The sequence below is a fragment of the Corvus cornix genome, chromosome 9 (genome assembly GCF_000738735.6).
Source record: "Corvus cornix cornix isolate S_Up_H32 chromosome 9, ASM73873v5, whole genome shotgun sequence".
Lineage (NCBI taxonomy): Eukaryota > Metazoa > Chordata > Aves > Passeriformes > Corvidae > Corvus > Corvus cornix.
Genome location: NC_046339.1, coordinates 5,938,282 through 5,957,857, shown reverse-complemented (window position 1 = coordinate 5,957,857; position 19,576 = coordinate 5,938,282). Strand labels below are relative to the sequence as shown.

Below are 19,576 nucleotides of genomic sequence, written 5' to 3'. Positions count from 1 at the left end.
GTCAATTTATACAAGTTTACTTCTTATCTCTGTTGAAGGTCCATCAAATGAAAAAAATGGTCAGTTCAGTTTATTACTTCCAAGCCTTTACAAGTCAGGAAAGTGTTTTCATTAAAGATTACACATGGACTGCAAAATAAAACCCAGCCATTTCATTGACACAAGGTATCACCATGTGCCCACAACATGCAGAATGATAGCAAGAAACTTTAATTTACACTGTGAAATTCAATTACTTAAACATTCCTTAACACAAATTGGTTTTGTAGCCTACACCTCTAAAACAATTCCAGCCTCTGACCTAATTGCTTAAGTATCTACCTTCATCTTTAAGTATTTTGATCTTATAAATATAATTCACAGAGTCAGCCTGACCCCTACAAAACAAAAAGACACTCCTAAACAGAAAAACTGCAATACATTATTGATGACACTAATGAAATTACAACACACATCATTCATCTTAACGGGCTTGTTTCTACGACACATCCCAGTAACCTGAAAAGTGTAGCACTCAAGTAGGAAACCCAATTAATAACTTCAGGCAGTACCACTGAAAGATATAAAAGGGCTACAAACAAAACAGCCTTAGCAAAGTAAAGAAACTATAAACAGAGCCTCTTCTATAATTTTTATAAGGCCTTGGCAGGCCTAGGAACATAAGCATTACTGATCAAAATAATGCCATTAAATGCTGTTCTACATAACCACAAATAAGGAGGTACTGTCACACCCACCAGAAGGAATTTGACAAATTCTTGAATGACAGATCACACTAAAAATATACTGACTTTAATACAACTTCAATATTGGAGAACTGGACAGTACAAGATGAAACTAGATTACCACATTATTCTTGTCACAAAAAACGATTTTTTAGCTTACAAGAAAATTTTGTCTGTAGGTAATGTACAACACAAGATGAATTATTCAGGCACTTACAAACAAACTCCTATCTAAGAGCCCATGTTAGAGATTTTGAAAAGTAACTATTCAATCTTTAGGACATGATTGTAAGTCTACTGTCCCACATGAAATGACTGCAGGTTTTCTCTGTGGAATCACAGTAGAATTGTTTAGTGATAAATGCTACGGGCAGCCTCTGTCTATTCCAGTTACAACACAATGTGCATCCTTACTTCGGCATCCTCACAAACTCAAATTCGTAATTTCCTAAATTGTTTTTTCTTGTATTCTCCAAGAAAAAAAAAATAAAAAAAGCACACCAGAACAAGGATTCTCTGAATTTCCCTTTCTCCTGATACTGTTCAATTTTGAATGCACTTTTCTTACATTTAGGAGTCTGTTTTCATTCGTGTTTGTAAGACATGGTAAACGTAAGACCATGGTAAATAAGTAAATGCACTCTATTAACAATATTTACATACTGGGACTTCCACTTCCACATGGTGGTTATTTATTGTAGGACATAAAAATATCAAAAATTCTTCTTCTCTGGGAACAGCACAGGCTGATTTATACTGGTTTATTTACACAAGTTGCACCTCAGAAATTTTATGGTGAACATACAGAAAGTTTTCCTTCTTCCTCTGGGCCCCTTATCCTTTTGATCTCCAATGGTTCTTCTCCTTTCCTCTCTTCTTATTTTTTAAACCTTTTTGACACCCACATGCAGTTTTGTTATCTTACCTATTTTATTTCACAGCACTATTGTGGCAGAAGGTTTATAATTATAAAATTACAGCTGCTGGCCATGTAAGATTAACTTTTATCAGGATAAAATATACGCCCTGGTGAACTGTCATTACATGTCATTAAAGCTGATCCAGAAGAAACTCCTTTATTTCCTACAATGCTTGTTCCCTGCTGGACCGAACGCTGGAAGTCACGGGCTGTGGGGCCATGGGATGGAACAACTCACACGTGGCCAGGGAAGAGGGGGATGTGGCAGCCAAACATTCAGGGCAACTCAGCTGTAAATGTCACCATTCCTTCACTGCCCTAAGTCCCCACAAACCCAGCACATCATTTTTAAGGATCTTCTATTTGTAATATGCTGTTCCTAACTTTTGTTTCCTGCACATCCTCTCATTTTTTAAAGAGCCATCAGCTGCCTTCCCTTAGTACACTCATTTACAGGCTGCAAACTGTTCTACCAATATATTTTCCAGGAAGTGATACATTTAAAACCTTGTACACTCAGAGGTGAGTGTCTGCCTGAAAGGGATGTATTTGCACGTCATCAGCAGTTGATAAGCTGCAGGTAATCTAGATATCAAACTGAAATAAAATCTAACCAACTGAAAGGCATTTCAAAGGCACTGTTATATGACAGTGCTAAACCAGGTAAACTCACTCCCTGCTAGATACAAATTTATCTTGCATAATAAAAGACAGGACACCTCTAATTGAGTCAATTATGGCAAATGCAGGTTGTGGTAAGTCTGCATGAACAGAATCCTGTTGGGACATGGGACTATAAGGAGGTAATTATTCCAGGTTTGAGTACATTTCTGAGAGGTCAGTTTTAAATAGGTCTTCTTAAAAAAATTAATCCTGATTTTGGCAGCTCTTTGAAGTGTCTCAATGCTTGGCTTGGCTTGACTGCCTGCCAAATAAACAAGTGGAAAAAGAGAAGCCAAATTGGAAGAATAGCGGGTTACAAGATCCATTATCTTTTATTTCCCTACAGTTCTCTTTGATTACAGTCCCTTTTAAAGGTAAGGGATGCACTGTCCTGAAACACACTAATCTCTTGCTGAAGGATCACTAAAGCCTAACCTAACCCTAACTTTAGCATAAATTTCAGCTTGATGCACCTTGACAACTTTAAATCTTTGTGAGGGCCTTGAGTGCACCAATACCAGTATGAGCACAATTGCTCATACATGTATGAGCAATCAGAATCCTAAAGACAAAGCAAAAGGTCTATTTATTAAAGAATTTAAACCAAGAAAGGTTGCTTGAGGACTTTTTTTATGCCCAAAACTCAACATTCACAGTACACATTCGCTTTCATTTCTGTTCTGAAATATGTAAGGAAACTATTCTCTTGATAGTGAAATAATTTCTGCCAACAGAAAAGATTGACATAAAGTAAAGCTAACAATGCTAAGCTTGATTTTCTGATAATAGGACAGTGTCCTGCAATGGCTGAGAAAAAAATTAAATACTGAATCTAAGACAACCTGTAGCCAAACCTTTTCACTTTTGTTAAATAAACAGTAATTACTTCATGGCCTAATTTTTGTTGCTTTTGATAGCAAACAGTGTCTAGTATAATGTATAATAACCATTAACAAACGGGAGCTGGCAACTTGAGGCAAGTAGCAGATCATAATAGGACTGATGTTCTGGAACAGCCTCAAATAAGAATAATGGAGCTAAGAAGCTTGACTATCTTAAAGACTGAGTTTGAGTAAATCAGGCTTCAATAAAATATCTATTGGCCAGTGCTGTATCTATTACCATGCACTCACAGTTTTCCTCCTGGTGAAAATTTGCTGACTTTAGGAGCTGATTTCTTTCTTGTTTTGGAGTAAACAAGATCAGTAGGTAAGGAGAATCCAATCTACACCTTCAACAGAAGCTGTAGATTACACAGAAGGGGAACAAAAAAATTTAAAATAGGATGCATTAGTTCTTCAGAAGCTGCAAAATCACTATTTATCACTGCTAAAGAGCAGTCCTCTAATTAAGCATTATTTTCTCTAGGGTTTTACAGAAATTAATTAATCAACTTTATGTAGAAATTCCTGAAGAAGCCACAGAACCCACTATGAGTCTTTGCCACAGAGCTTCCAAACCCTCTATGCAGTTGATGAGAATGATGTACACCCCATGGAAATGTAAAACTTCCTTGAAAATCCACCAATACGTTTTCTGTGGCTCTTTTCTGTGGTTCCTTAGAACAAGAACTTATATCTATACTTAAAAGAGTGACTATGCAGTGAACAAAATTGATATAACTATTATAAAATGTTATTGGCTGGCAGTAATTGATATGAAATACTCTTTTGTTAAATTTCAAATAATGTAGCTGTTGGTAACAAATGTAGGCATGTTGTTCTTTGAATGATTTATGCTACACTTTCTTTTCAAGTGAAGGAAACATATGCTTGTGTGCATAATTTGGAGGAAACTATCTGTCTTTTAAGGATGTCTCAGTCTGAAACACTCAAATTCAAAGCAGATGTGCTACTATTTTGAAGAACTTGAGGGAAGTGAATTAATAAAATTATTTCCAAATGGCTCACAGCTGATGTTCTGGTGGCTTCATGGAGTTTTTTATTTAGAAATGATGTAAAACATCCTCTTCCTAAGGAGGAATCCCATTTCTAAACAAAGCAGCATGCAGTGTCCAGTGCTTAAGGCAGGAAACTGGCCTGACCTTGATCTCCAGTTCTGATCCTGACTGGGTTTATCACCCTAAATAACTCCGTGCCATGTGACATGAGACAATTAGCACAGGTCATTATCGTAAGAGTTAACGAGGGGTAAAAGATTATGTCATAATACATAATCCATCCTTAAAGAAATGCCTAAAGTGGCATCATTATTACCTTCAATGGCAGGTACACACACAAAATTAACACCTTTCTCAAGTCCCAGGTAAGGTAATTTTCCTGTTAATGATCTCATCAACACATTTCTAAGCTCTGTTGCCTGGGTAATATTTTAGTGGGGGAATGTTGCATATTAACTATTTTCCAAATGAATTCCATTTATTTTTGTCCCATGTTCAAGAAGTGTTCTTGGCTAATATTTCAACCATACATGAGTGGTTCTTATCTGCCATGATCAAAAAATGTGGAATCATATATTTCTTGGATCTAAAAAATGTTACCAGTCCTACTGTTTATAATAAAGATAAAATAATGTATAAAATATTAAATTTCTGTCATGTTCAATAAACGATTCAGAATCTAATACTTTGTACAGCTTCCTGAGATCACAGATGATTTTTTTTTTTCCTGGAACTAAACATTCTTGCCCTATTTAGCACCATAAGTGCAGACCCAAGCAAGATTTGCCAGCAAGGGACACAGAGTGGAGCTGCATCCTAACCACAAGACTTGCTGGAGGTTGGCATGAGAGCTCTGCACTGAGCTCACAGAACAGCTGTGAAAGGGCTTTTACAGTCAGCAGAACAATTGCTGTGAGATGGGCTAAAACATCCAATAAGGACACATATTAAAATAAATGTCATTTTACAAAAAAGCCTACTTTTTTTTTGCACAGCAAATATCATGCACATTCATGGGAAGCATAAGGAATTTTATTTCCTGGAAAAAGTGTTGTCTTCAGGACAACTAATGCTGGGTTAAATTACAATATAATAATATTTACTGGATCACAAACATAATGGGACTGATGTATGGTACAGAGAGAACTCTGCGAGTATACAAATCAACCTAATTAAAAAGATGGAAGAAAATTCATGAGTAGTACATAGAGTAAAAATAAATTAATATATGTAAAACCAGGTTTCTTTTCATATCAGAGAAGTCAGAAATCTGTTTTCAAGCCATGACATAATCCCTGATTACAGTGGTTTTCTGCTTTTGCAGGTGTAATGAGAAGATTTTCATGTTCCCTGTTTAAATAAGCTTTAAAGTCTGCCATAATTACAGCTCTGCAGATGGCTAATTCAGTAGTATTTATGCAGCAAATGCTCTTCAAATAGTAAAAATTTACAAGACAACAAATACAGTCATTAATTCGTGGCCATTACATGTATCAGTGATTCCAAAGGAAAAAAAAAACATCTCAATTGCCACTCAGATGGATCAGGTGTAAGTAAGAGTTTCACTCACTTTATTGCATCTCCTCAGTATTAAAAAAGGGCATAATTCAGCATCATTATCAGTCATGAGAAAAACAGTAACCACAGCAGGAATTTGTAAGAGCATTATCAACCTAGTAAATGCTACTGGTGTGTGCTAGGATAAATGCGCTGCTCCATACTTACAGTCGCATAAACCACAATAACACTGCTCAAACACTGTAAAGTTCAAAGGAATAAGGCAGAAGAAAATGGGAAGGCATTTTGGGTGTAGAAAATACATTTGGACAAAGACCTATCAGAGAGAAGGGAGCTGAACAACAACTGCAGAACTGAGAAACACCAGAGAAGGATTAGAAAGGGAAACAAGTAATGCCACTATTCATAACTCCATTTATAAGCTGTGAAAAAAATAATAGAAGAAAAGAAGTTACAAATTTTGAAAGATGCAAAATATGGGGGTCAAAAGTCAGGCAGGAAATCATTGCTCTGCTGGAAGACAAAAATTCATTTACTCGGACGGAATGGCAAAATCTGAGGTACACAATTCTACAACCAGCACACAATTCTTTCCTTCTCCCCCAACATAATTCTAGCATTGTATTTACAAATTGCACATGGCAGATAATAGAGACAGGACATTACCTACTGCTGCCAGTGAAACATGAATTATTTCAGTATTTCCCACACTAAGATCATCGACACTGGATCAAATCACTCTCTGCTCCACATAATACAATGCAGAACAATAAAAACACTCCATGCATTTGGCTCAGGTCGGTCAAAAAACATCTCAAATATTACTAAAAAGTAGACAGAAATGTTTTCTGCTTGAAGTCATAAATGAATAATTCAAAATGGAGAAACAAATCTCCAGAGTTTACACAGTGAGACAGAACTACTGCCTTCAGTAGAAACTCTGGGCTAGGGTTTTGTTTTATTTTGCAGGTGACATTGCACTCCATGTTTACCCACGTTACTGTTTAAGATTAGCAGGATATTTGCATCTTTAATGCTTGTCCCCTGTAAATCCAATGAGCAGCTTGTTTACTCATGGAGATATAATAAGGTCTTTAATTTTCCTACTAAACATATCTCTAGAAACTAGACTCTTAGGGCATGTGTATTCTGAAACCTGAGAATCTGCTGCAGTTTACCAGCAAAGCAGAAATAAATCCTGTGTAGAATCTACACACCAGAAATGTACATAAAAAATCTCAATCTGAAAAGAAAGTATTTGTTCTGGTGAACACCACACGAGTTGTTGACCAACTTGAGTGGCACAAGTTCAGGAGCGATGCAAATTGCCTTTTTTGAATGGTACTAAAAACATCTTTTGATTGTTCCTTCATTTCATCATGGCAAATTCAGGGTGCACTATCTATCTTTGCTTTTTGCCAGTATTTTGTTCAGTGCATTAAAATGTACCCATTTGTTGAAATTTTTTAGCCCAATGAAGTGTTAATGTCACACTTGGGTATCTGTGATGAAAAGCAAAAGGAAGAAGTTTAACTGGTACAAATGAGCAATAAAAGCTGCTGGAGGTCTTTGATGAAAACACAGATTGCTTTCAAAATCCTTACTTTTCACCTAGTTATTACTCAATTCACTCAATTACATCGATTAGACAAAGCACAATCACCCTTGTAACAATTCCATAAATAGTGGTGGCAGGTGCATACAGCCTTAATGGACAGCACAAACTTGGCATGCTAAGATAAAACTCTTAAAAGAAAGGTTTTACACAATTTGACTTTGATTTTTTTTATAAAACTGTTAAAAGAACTGTCAGTCAGGACATAACTGATCCTTAGGCAATGGTCCATTAAGAATAAAACCTACCTAACTGGAGCAGAAATGACAGCCTGAGCCCTTGTACTCCTCTTTTCAGCTTTAATTTTAGACTGAAGACACAAACTGTGATTTTAGTGACTCTTTTAGGTTTGGAAATTTTGGGGGAGCACCCCAGGGAATTCGAGGAAATCCTGCATACTTACTACTGGATCCATCTTGTATCAACAGCATCCACCAAATCTACAAATTAGACCTGGACCTGAAGAAATGTGACACTCTCAGTAAGACTGGAGATTTTACTGCACTGAGTGTGCCATGCCTGATCTCCATGAAGTTTGCTTCGTTAGCTTCTTTCTTTGCAATACTATTGTACACTGAAAAGCTCTGCCTTTCAACACAGGGAGAGGATCTCTGTGTGAGTACCTGAGGAGTGCATACACAGACTTGACAGACACATCAGGCTGACAGGTTGTCAGAAGCTGTGGGGATCAGCAAGTATAAAAAATACAACAAAATATACAAGGAACAGGGAGAGCCGTCTTACTGAGCCTAGGCAAACACAAGGTTTGAACTCAGTATTTATGAAAACCAGGAAGATCCATGCTGTCTTGCTGTCCCTGATATTGCTGGTGGCAGTGTTTTGGTTGGTATTTCTGTAGAGGGAAAAACATGCAGAAGCACGACAGCAGACATGATCAGTATTTATGGAATCTTCTCATGGCTCTGGTGAGGCTGACCATCTCATGGAGAGGACAATATGCTTGAAATCCTTTTTTCCCCTGTACAGTGCCTAAAGTAACAGAGGCTCTGTTCTTACATTAACCTTGTACATGCCACTGCTGTGTAACCTATGATTATTATCTCTAGCAGCAAAATGTGATCATCAGAAAACACACAGAAATGTTCCACAACAGTATATATTGTAAGAGTGGAAAGCAAAAAATGGCTAAAGGTAAGAAACAAACTGATTTCTACTCATTAACCCATTAAAATAATGAGAAATTTTAAATTAAAAAACAAATCAATATTATGATTATGTTATAAGAAACAAAGAGAGATAAATGAAAAATACCAACAGCAATCCTATTTTATTCCTACACTTTTATTCTGGAAAATCTACCCAGGGTTGCCACTGGGATTCAAAGAAATTCTTCAGGTACAATAAAAGTCAGCAATTTTCTCCCAACCCCAAATCAAGTCCCAGGGTAACTTTTGCAAAGCAGGACATTCCTCAACCTATTATTTTTCATTCTGCCTAAATTTCTGGATAAGACTAAAATACTCTGATGAAAGCTGTACTTGTTCATTTCCAGCTCAGCTGGAAATAGAGATCATGGGGAACATGTGCTGTTGTCAAATTTGCAGTTCAATGTCAGGAAGTTCAGTTAAGAGGGATGAGCATCTAAACTACAGCATTTACTGACACTATTGAACAACCTGCCAATGTCAATCATGGTTACTTAAATTTAATCAAACATCCTCATCCAATTATTAAAAAAAATTAGTAATTTGAATTCTGTTAGTAAGTTTGATTAATATTACTTCTCATTATAGACGCATAATGCATCAATTACGCCCAAATATTGCCCTAGGACATTGACTGGAATGAGGCATTTATTTTTTTACAGTACATATATATAGTAAGAGACTATAGGTATGGGAATGTGTGTGCAAACCATAGAAAAATTATATATAAAAGATATATCAGTTCCCCTGTAGTAGAGAAGCACAAGCAGATTGCAACCCCCCTGTAATAAAGAAAAAATCCACCTTTCTTTTTAATTCAAGTTCTAGGAGAGAAAACATAGTACAGATCCAGAGAGCTGTGAATTAGGGCAAACACAAGGCTAAAAATGATGCCTAAAACTTCAGCAAATTTGTCAAGTGCTTTGATTGAGGTTGAGAATATGAGTCCAAATGGGTATACAGGAAGCAATCATTTTTTCATGAAGAATATGTCCTTTACCGTGCACACAAATTCTTCCTTCAGAAGGCTGTAAATTACAGTATTTATGGAATCTTAATGATCTAAACACAGTTGGAGCCTGAAGGTCAAGGCTGCAAACTGCATCCTAAATTTCTGTTTACAGATGAAGCACAGTATTTATTGCTGTACTGCTTGTGCTGCTATAGTTAAAGGGCTGCCAGCATTTCCATTATAAACCACTATTTCAGGGCTTTATAACTTGCCTATCAATCTTCTGACTGGGATGAAACATGGCATACAAGGTCCTGGCTGTGAGATGGGTTTTTTTGTTTGTTTTCTTTACCAAATGACAAAAAGAATAAGCTTAAAGTTTTACAAGCAAAAAAAAAAAAAAAAAAAAAAAAAAAAAAGTGTATCAGTTTTTTCAAGTATTTCCAGTGTTCTTGGGAAACAATTATAGCTTCAGAATACAAAACGTAACTTCATCAACTAATAGAAGGACTTTCAATCCCTAAAAAATGAAAAATAATCTAAACAAGACTTATGGTTAGATGCTTTTTATTTTTTAATTAAGCAAACATAGTTCAGATTTTAAATGGCAGCAAAGGACATCAGAAATCTAACAGCGTCCTTGACTCTGTTTATCTGTGTAGGTTTACCATTAAAGGTAACAATTACACACCTTGGCACAGTACAAAGGGTGTATTCTTTTTAAATGGCATCTAAATGATGATGCACAAGGTGTCCTTTACTGTTGTATATTCCAGATGATGTCAGGTAAAATTATTCAGAATAAAGTCAAAGCCAATGTTTTCTCCCAGACTTAGAAATCTTGTATTGTTAAATCTTGTATCAAATTTAATTGAATTGGAGGGCAACATGTACAACATTTTCACTTCCACAGTGTCTCCTTTGCCAGTGTGACAGTACTTTTGCTCTGTACCAAAGTACAGAGAGCAGGTGAAAAATTTGTTACATTATGTCTGCGTATCTAGGAATTATATTTTGGTAAATAACAAACTTAATAATGCAAGCACTGCAAGAATTTGAATATTAGAAGATGTGAAAACCCCTCTTATTGGAATCCTAAGTTTTGACATAATTTATTTTTACAAATAAAGAGCTGGGCCAGATTCAACGATGTTGAATGTTGCTGTTGCAATGCAACACACATATATTACATTATTATTAAACATTATTATTAAATTATGGCTCCTTTGCAACACCTTACTAGTTCAGACAAGACAGACAGCACTGCTAAACCTGGAATATTAGACTTTATCTAATCCCATTTTGGCTTGTATCTTTATGTTATAAATCCAGTCACAGCAGGAAGTAAGTAAATTAGCCCCTCCCCAGATGTAATTATTCTATTTTCTTTATTACAGCTGTAGGGCTTTTATTCACTGACACTGTTGAGTTCCTGGTAACTACCTTTGGTTTTTTTACCTTTGCTTTTGTTAAAAGATGACTGCATTTGTTTTATACCACTGCTAATGACTGGAAGAATCTATTCCTCCTGTTGCTGGAGCTTTCTCCTTTCCTCTCCCACCTCCACCACATGTCTGTTTTATGTCCACTTTACACCATCACTTGCATGAGACACTGGATAATCTCTCCCATCAACTGAAATCAAAATACTGTTTTGTTACTTTAGTTGGTTCTGGCGAGAGACAGAGACCTGCAGACTTCTTTCTTAGAAACTAAAAGATGGGATGACTACGACATCTTAAAACCAACCTGGGTAGTGCAGCTGAACACATAGCAGAGAATAATTCCAAGCAGAAACAAGATGTTATGAACAGTGACTGACTCAGGCCTCCTCATTAACTGAACTGTACTGCTCTTAACTCGCTGAAATGCATCCAAGAACGCTGCTATATAATTAAATATGTTAAATAATGCTATGGAGTTTCTTGTACAGTTCTGAATTGTCAATGAACTGTACAAAGTTTTAAATAAAATATAGGTGGAGCTTGCCAAGCAGTATTAGACTTCAAAATATTTTCTACTTCTGAAAGCTTCCTGTACCATCTGACACATGTTTCTGCCACGCTGCCTGGGCTGCCATCACACCATACGTCTTGTTAGCAGCAATGTCATGACAGAAATGCTACAGTGCTGCATTCTAATGACCCCTTGCATTGTAATGAATTAATTTTTTCTGCAGAAAGGATGTGATAGGAAAAAAATAGCTTTATTCTTGGGTACTCGCTGAGGTTTTCGTTCTAAAGACAGTTCTGCAAACCAAGCAGTGTTGAACACCATTTTAGCTCAACTACAGAACAACTGGGCACTGTACCTGTAAAGTCCTGGAGGAGCTCGATGAACCAAGAAGCTTTTCTCCAAGCCTTGTAGCACATCATTGAGCATCCTGACTCTGACAGGAGCTCGTTCCTTGGGGTCATTGGCTGGACGCATCTCATCCGACTGGAACAGCTCCGCCGTGTCCCTCAGACGTGATGCCACTGCCAGCAGCTGAGGAATGCCTGCTTCATCACCTGGGAACAGGGAGAGCAAGACAGTCACCAGTGATTCAGAGACCACTTATTACTCTTGCTTTCAAGTCAAAATTAATAGTCCAATTAAAACCTGAGTCTCTTTTTCCCCTGTGAGCAGAATGGAATGGGTCAAGGGAAGCCACAGATCATTCCGTGTAACCTCTGGTCTGTTTCTCAAAGATCAATTTGGGCTCTGATGCTTTAAGATCTAATAACCTGTGAGGAATGATTTTGGGGTACAGCTTGAACTCTAGCATTGGAAAAACAGGCATGCAGGAAGCAATGGTTATAAATCAAGAACTACAACATTTCCTTCTGAGACTGCATTTATTCAATGTCATTTGATGCTATTGCTCTCAAGTCTGAAAGCCTGTGCTTGGATTCCATAATGACTGCTCTATAGAATATTGTAATATGCAGAGTTTAATTGAATTTGAGTCAACATTTTAGAATCTTAGAGGTGAACAGCAATTGTAGAGGGTATGTGAAATTGCTCCTCTTAATCACTTAAGTCATATGCCAATGAGCCAACTTTAATTGATATCCTAATGCATATTCTAATCCAGTCAATATTTTCAAAACTTTTTAAACTTGGAGTGTTAACTATTGCCTTGTTAACAACCCTACTGAGAGAGCAAAGGAATAAAAGCCTGCAGCACTTAGGAGCACACCACAATTTCAGTATTTCCCTGTTCATAGTCCAGAAAGAGAAAAGTGAATTGGAGCACTGTGAATGTGCAGCCTCCTCCCACCTGCAGGGCAGGTGAAGAGCATGGCCTCCTTTCCCGGTGTGTACATGCACTGTCCTCATCTTTACAAGCACATGGAGAGAGAAAGCAAAGCCTGAACCTGATATAAAGTCAAAAACAGTATCAGTCAGCACAAACATTCCCAGGATGCAGAAATTATCCTTAAGGCCAAAATTCACTTTGCCTATTGACAAGCAATCACCTATCCTTAGATCTTTCAAATAATGCTTTAATCAACATAAACCATACAGCTCTAGGAGCTGTCTCACCTCTACCTGAATGTGCAAACCTCAATGAGTTCAGTACCTTAGGGACTGAGATAATTAAGCCAAGAAAGTGGTTCAAGACTCAAGTTCAATGAATTTTAAACTTCCTTGTCTAAGATATACATGGAAAAAATCACAAATAGTAATTGGAGAACACTGATATGGTTTAACCTCAGCTGGCAAGTAAGTACCACACAACTGCTCACTCACACCCTCTGGCTTCCCTGATGGAGTGGGGAGAAGAACTAAAAAGTTAAAACCCATGAGTTGAGATTAGAATAATTGGAATAATTTAAATTCTGATCAAGTTAGTTTGATGCCTCAGAAAAATATTCTCCAAGCATATAAACTTGGTACATTTGGGATATTTTGTAAAATATCATTATTGTTACTTTTCAAATCTCTGGCAAACGTCCTGTGCAGCTGAAGAACTTTCCATTCCCATGTAACGGCAATAGTGGGATAATGCAGGCACTGTGCATACCTTACCCTGGGACTTGTGTCCATATGGAAATGTTTAAATTCACCCTGTTAGAAAGAATCCTTTGGTTTCAGCAAAGCACTTCGTATTCCAAGTAACATAAAACTTTTATAATTTTTATTCTGAATCTTGTATAAACAATTTAAAATGTCAGCTTTGCCTTTTCAATAGGGAAGGTGAGATAAAGGGAAAATCCATCTTTCTGTATTTGGAAATGAAGCCAACCATACCATCCTTTTAACCATAAAAATCCTGTAAATGCTCTCACTTGTTCTCCACAGCCCCTAAACCAACCCTGTGTTTGTTTTACACTCTAAACCACCTGTTAGAAAACACACACCCAGGCCCTTTTACAGTACCTCAGTACAAAACCTGCAAGTCGGCCAGCGTTACCTCAGCCAACTAAGGACAGAACAGGCATCACTGAACTGCACCACCAAGGGAAACTGATTTCTGCTTTTCTCAGGCTGAGAAGATGGGAATGGAAGGGCAAATGATTCTTCAATAAAACCCCACATTAACTAATGATGTTTTAAACACCTTGTTATGCTTCTACAGAGAAAATCAAGCACAAGTGTTACTTTGCTTAAGAGAAAAAAATGCCACATTATAATATTTTGTATTCTTTGTCCTTTTGTCTCCAGTACGAATCATGATGAATCATCTAAGCTAGTTGTTTAGTTGCTGTAAAAATAAAATTGCAAATACAAGAAAGTGACTCAAGAGCATGTGCACTCTTGATCAGGGAATTACACTGTTGAATTTCATTGCACTTGCTAAATGTAACTGGATCCTATTCAGAAACAAGTTACACCAAATAGATATTTATTTTTACAGACATTGAATACAATAGCCTTCCCTGTGTAACTGATTGCCCTTATGAAAAGCACAGCTAGAGAGTTAGCATTTTTAAATTGTGTTTGTGCCCTCTGTTATGAAAGTACTTGTCTACAAGTACTTATAGGAAAGGGAGCACAGACAAATCAGCATTTTAAGGCACCATGATGCTTGCTCGCCATACATGTGAACATGTGTTTGCATGTAAGAGAGAAGGGAAATTGCTTCAGATTTTGATTAGCTTGCAAATTCAGAATCAGCTATGGTGTCCTGCTGTATTCACTAGGACAATTTTTCATGCTCTGCAAAATAGGATGAGCAGACCTGGCAGTAGAAAATCTGAACAGGAAAGCTTTGTAGGAAGCACCCTAAAGGGGCAGAAACACAAATCCACAGATATCCTTAGTGCAAGGAGTATGTTGCCATCAGCTTCAATTTTGCTACCATGACTGCTATAGCCCAAATAAACTAATCTCATATTACTCCAAGTCTTTTTCAAAGAATTTATGTAAAAGAGGAATGTTGTGACATTTTACTATCTGCATGTCAATACAGGAGCCTGGAGAAGAGCAGGCTCCAGGAAGACTTTATTGTGCTCTTTCAATACTTTAAGGGCACGAACTTTAAGAAAATTTGGGACAAACTTTCAAAATAGGACAAGGGGTAAGGGTTTTAAACTAAAAGATTAGATTTAGACAAGGTGTAAGGAAGAAATTTTTTACAACGAGGATGGTGGAACACTGGGTTGCCCAGGGAGGTGGTGAATGCCCCATCCAGGAAACATTTAGTGCCAGGTTCGATGAGGCTCTGAGCATCCTGATCCTCTTGAAGGTGTCTCTGTTCATTGCAGGGGGGTTGGAGAAGATGACATTTAAAGGTCCTTTTCAATCCAAACTATTCTATCATTCTGTGGAGTTACAAATTACTTTGTACAGAGCTGCTGAAACTTATGGCCTACTGATACTGAATAGATGCTCATCCTTGCCATTCAGCACCAAATGTTTGTTCATGGAAAATGCATTTTTCCATGATTGTTTTTTTAAAGGCTGAAGAAAGGTACTAATATATAATAACCTTGAATGGATTCTGAAGACAAGATGCCAGTGTCTCATGTCAAAGGAGGTATTCCTGTCATCTATACAGATTTGTTGCATTTTTCACCTCTGTTGCAGTCAAGAATAACAGGTGGGAACAGTAAAGAGGGAAACTTTCTGAACACTACAGACAGGTGGAGAGAGTAACTCTGAAAAGCACCCAAAATGATCAGGGAAATACAGTCAAGCATGTAAAATGATGCCAAGCTGAAGAGCAGCAGATAGCTGTAGGCAATGAGCATGCAGCTATCAATTCAATGTGAGAGGTTTCTGTATTGATTTTTCTAAGGACAGAGTTTAGCCTGATGTTTTGAAATGTATGGGTAGAGACAGGGCTGTGGAAAGTCACACAGACTGTCCTGGAAATGACTTATCATAAACCAGATTATTTTAAACTTCTGCTAGTGCTGCCTACTACTATCACCCCAAGTACTTCAGCTGCTGTAACATCTGTAAAACATCCATTCTGGGGAGAAGAAAGGGCCTAACTCATAGGAAGCCACACACAGCTGACACTGCGTCAGTCAAAGAGCTTTAAATAACAGCTCTTGCACTTCTGGAAAACCAGAAAATCTCATCCACCCTTAATTTGTCTTCATAAGCCTCCCCCTCTCAGCCAGTGCCTATCAGAGATGGCTACAATTTGCTCCAGCAGCCTGTGCTGACAGCCACAAGTGGGGAATCTCACCCTGCCTGCCTGGTGCTGCACAGCCACAATTCAGGGCTGGGGCACAGACTCCAGTTTTGAAAGGTTTGCATGAGTCCAAGTGACTGGCAATAATAAAATGACATCAGCTCCAACAGCACCCAGGCAAGGGACACCATCAACCTGGCTGACTTTATTTTTGTAAACTGGGTGGCTGAACTTTTTACTGCTGAGATAGTCAGATGCAAAGGTACAGAAATGCATTTAATCCTAACGAGACACCTGAGAATCTCCATCATCAACCCCTGAAACTTGCTGTGACAGACACCAGATTCTAAAGACAGGCTACAAGGAGCATAGTGCTAAGAGCTTTCAGCAGAAAATACAAATATGTTCTGGATAAAAACGCTTGTATACATACAAAATACTTCTATACAAATGATTGTACATTTTTACTTGTGTGTACATAAAAAGCACTTCTACAGGAGTGCTTAAAAGCACCTTTTGTATCATTCACACATCAGATTTGACATCTTGTCTGCACCCTACCTCAGAAGACTAATTGGATTTTCATAGGATACAAGGTCTAGAAAGATATTAATGTATTTGTTTCAAGTTGCAATGGGTCTTGATTTTAAATGTATGGAAGGCAAAATACCACACAACTGCAAGGTTTGGCTAATGAGAATATTCTAAGCAGTTACCTATTTATAAATTTTTCTAAAATATCACATCTGTGAATAGACAGGCAACAGCCTGACTAGCCCTCGGGATCTGGATTTCAGTCTTGGAACCTGCATCTCCTATCAGTTATGACCACAAGGTTTCCTGTTAGACATCAGAGCATCAGCAGATGCAGAAAAAGAAATCTCTCCAGCCCCAACCCATCCTTTCATATAAACCCAAAAGCAGTGGCTCATTTCCAGGAGTTCTGGTGTGTGCAAGGGGAGAGAACACATGTCACTTATCAGCCTCCTCCCCATCTTTCTGAGGAACAGGCCATGAGCCACAAGAACATGCTGGGGATGACATAAGTGGCCATCCAGACTATCCTGAATGTAAGAAATGGTCTGTAAAGTGCTGAGTAGTATCCCATGGAATTTAGCAGAGTTAATAGTACAGACACCCACCACATTACAGAGTTAAATCCTTTAGAAACATAAATAAACACAGTACTAAAAAGTATCCAGGAGATTGCAAAACAGTGACTCAAATATTTACACAAAATTTAACTTCAAGCATGTGAGAAAGTCCAACAGGCAATAAAATCTGTGTTCAAGAAATTGGCTGAACCAGATCCCAGAGGCACAAAATTAAGCCTAAAGAGCAAATATTTTACATGTCAATGCAGACTTACCTTCACCTTTTCTACATTTACAGCTTGCATTGAGCTGGAGAAGGAAACAGCTTACTTAGACATTCCAACTTTGAACTGGAAAGTTTGGACAACATAAAATCTTTTGAAGAATGAATAAACCCATGAGCCATGTAAAAAAGCACAACTTCTCATTTAAGTAACTGCAAAAGGACCATTGTCTTAATGTTTTCCAAATCGAAAATAAACTGTTCTTTTATACAAGTCAGAGACAGACGAGACATGAAAGCCATGAGCAAAATCATTAAACAAAACTCCAAAGTGAACAGCTGCGAGAAAATTTATCCTGCTGGCCCTACAGCCTAGGAAATAATTTTCTCTCCCCTGAAGTGGTGGAGATAAATGATCTAACTGAAGTTAGAGGAAAAAAGTCAGTTTAAATCAACGTTTCCCATTACTCAAAATAAAGAAAAAAGGAAGAACAATGGAAGATATCTCATGTTCAGCTGAAAGAATACCAGCTGAGCCACACTTTTCATTTGATGATCATCCCCTGCTGTGTTTAGGCTGAACTAAACCAATGTTTATGTGGCACAACAGAGCTAAAATTACTTGTCTTTTTAGATGCTCACTGATTCCAGACCAATACTTGCCTACTGACTCCTACGTCTTCACAACGATGGATGGCAAAGATTAAAGAAAAGGTATCATACTTCTATGAGTATGTGTTACAGAAAAATGGTGCTTTATAGTGTAGGGAGTGAATGAAATGCAGGGGAAGCACCTCAAGATCGCAAAAAGTCTTTACACTTGAGATACGATCTCACAATCTGCTCAAGGATATGTGAAGTTCGGGTGTGATTTTATAGAACTTCTCTACTTAACAGATCAACTTGAGAGTTTCATAAAACTATAAACAAATAATTTTCAAAGGTCTTAGGACACTACAGGTAATCTGTATTGATTAACTGACAAAGTAACATCAGAAGAAATATAAAACTTTACGGCTTTATTTAGCAACAAAACCTGCATTTTCTTCAGCATTATATAATGACCCTATTTAACTAGTAAAATCACTGGCTATTATTCCAGTATTGAAAATATGTATCAGGGATTAGTAGGTAGATTTTTTTCCCCCCCTGTATAAATGGAGAATGATATTCCTCTAAAGAAAATTACCTTTCAGACTGTTCTGAACTTCTAACGCGATGTCGAGGGCATTAAACGGCAAAACTGGATCAGTGGCAATTTGCAAAGTCACTTGTCCTGTTAGCTGAAAAATACAAAAAGACCCAAAACCCAGTCAAATTATTTCCAGCAGATTTAATAGCCAGCACTTCCTTTGGAATAGCACATGTTTTCACTATATTGGATTTTCAGGGAAATGTGTTTCAAACCCCATAAGCACATATTTATGGAAAGGAATAGGACAGGGCCATTGCCTTTCTATACAACATCACAAAATATTCAGAGAATACAATTTATGACCACACCCAAGAATTCTGTGCAGTGTGTCTCCTCGGGACCTAGGATGCTGCAGGGAGTCTCTGATGGACTTTTTTGCTTTGTTTTCAAATAAAATATCTCAATACTCAAAACATGGGAATGAAGTTTAGAGTTTAACTTAGTTCTCTGGTCTTAGCTACTGGATTTTGAGAGTTTTCACAACTAAAATAAAGAATCACAGACATTAATGATCAGAAGATCAAGCCTAGGGCTAAATGCAAGCTGGCCTGAAAACCCACTGCCTTTTGAAGTGTTATGTGACAACGTGATGCACGCAGATGTGCAACTTCCAGACTGGACAGAACACTGCTTTCTCTCAGCAACTCAGGGAAAGAAATTCCCCAAAGAGAACTCTCAGTCAACTCCAGACTAGACATCAGCACCTGTCACAAAAACTCAATGGTGTGAATGCTTCTTTTTGAACAGTTCACAGATAAGGCAGGGGCTGAGTGGCCTGAGAGCTTTTTTCTGCTTACAGAAGGTCAGTTCTCCAGCTCGAGGCTTAGACATGCTACAGGGCCTGTGTATAGAAATACATCTTTCTGCTGAACTATACCTAGCTGTGATTAAACAGAGGATTTCAGTCTCCAGGCTGCCAAGTCCATCACTGTTCATAGGAGCTATAAAAACACACTGACAAAAACATGCAAGAAACTTTCATTCATCTTCTTCGTATCTTGATATTGCAAAAAGGGAAAAAATACCTGTAAGGCT

The 19,576-nt window shown here is 37.5% G+C and overlaps 1 protein-coding gene across 7 annotated transcripts in view; it reads right to left on the bottom strand.

Moving 5' to 3' along the window:
• NAALADL2 (N-acetylated alpha-linked acidic dipeptidase like 2) overlaps positions 1-19,576 on the bottom strand; it is a 421,429-nt gene that overhangs the window by 10,691 nt on the left and 391,162 nt on the right. For all 7 annotated transcript variants that reach the window (XM_039556880.1, XM_039556879.1, XM_039556882.1 and 4 more), the window contains 2 exons: positions 18,536-18,629; positions 11,770-11,968 (listed from right to left, as the gene is read on the bottom strand). In XM_039556880.1, the coding sequence (XP_039412814.1) occupies positions 11,770-11,968; positions 18,536-18,629 (293 nt within the window). The remainder of the gene's footprint in view (positions 1-11,769; positions 11,969-18,535; positions 18,630-19,576) is intronic.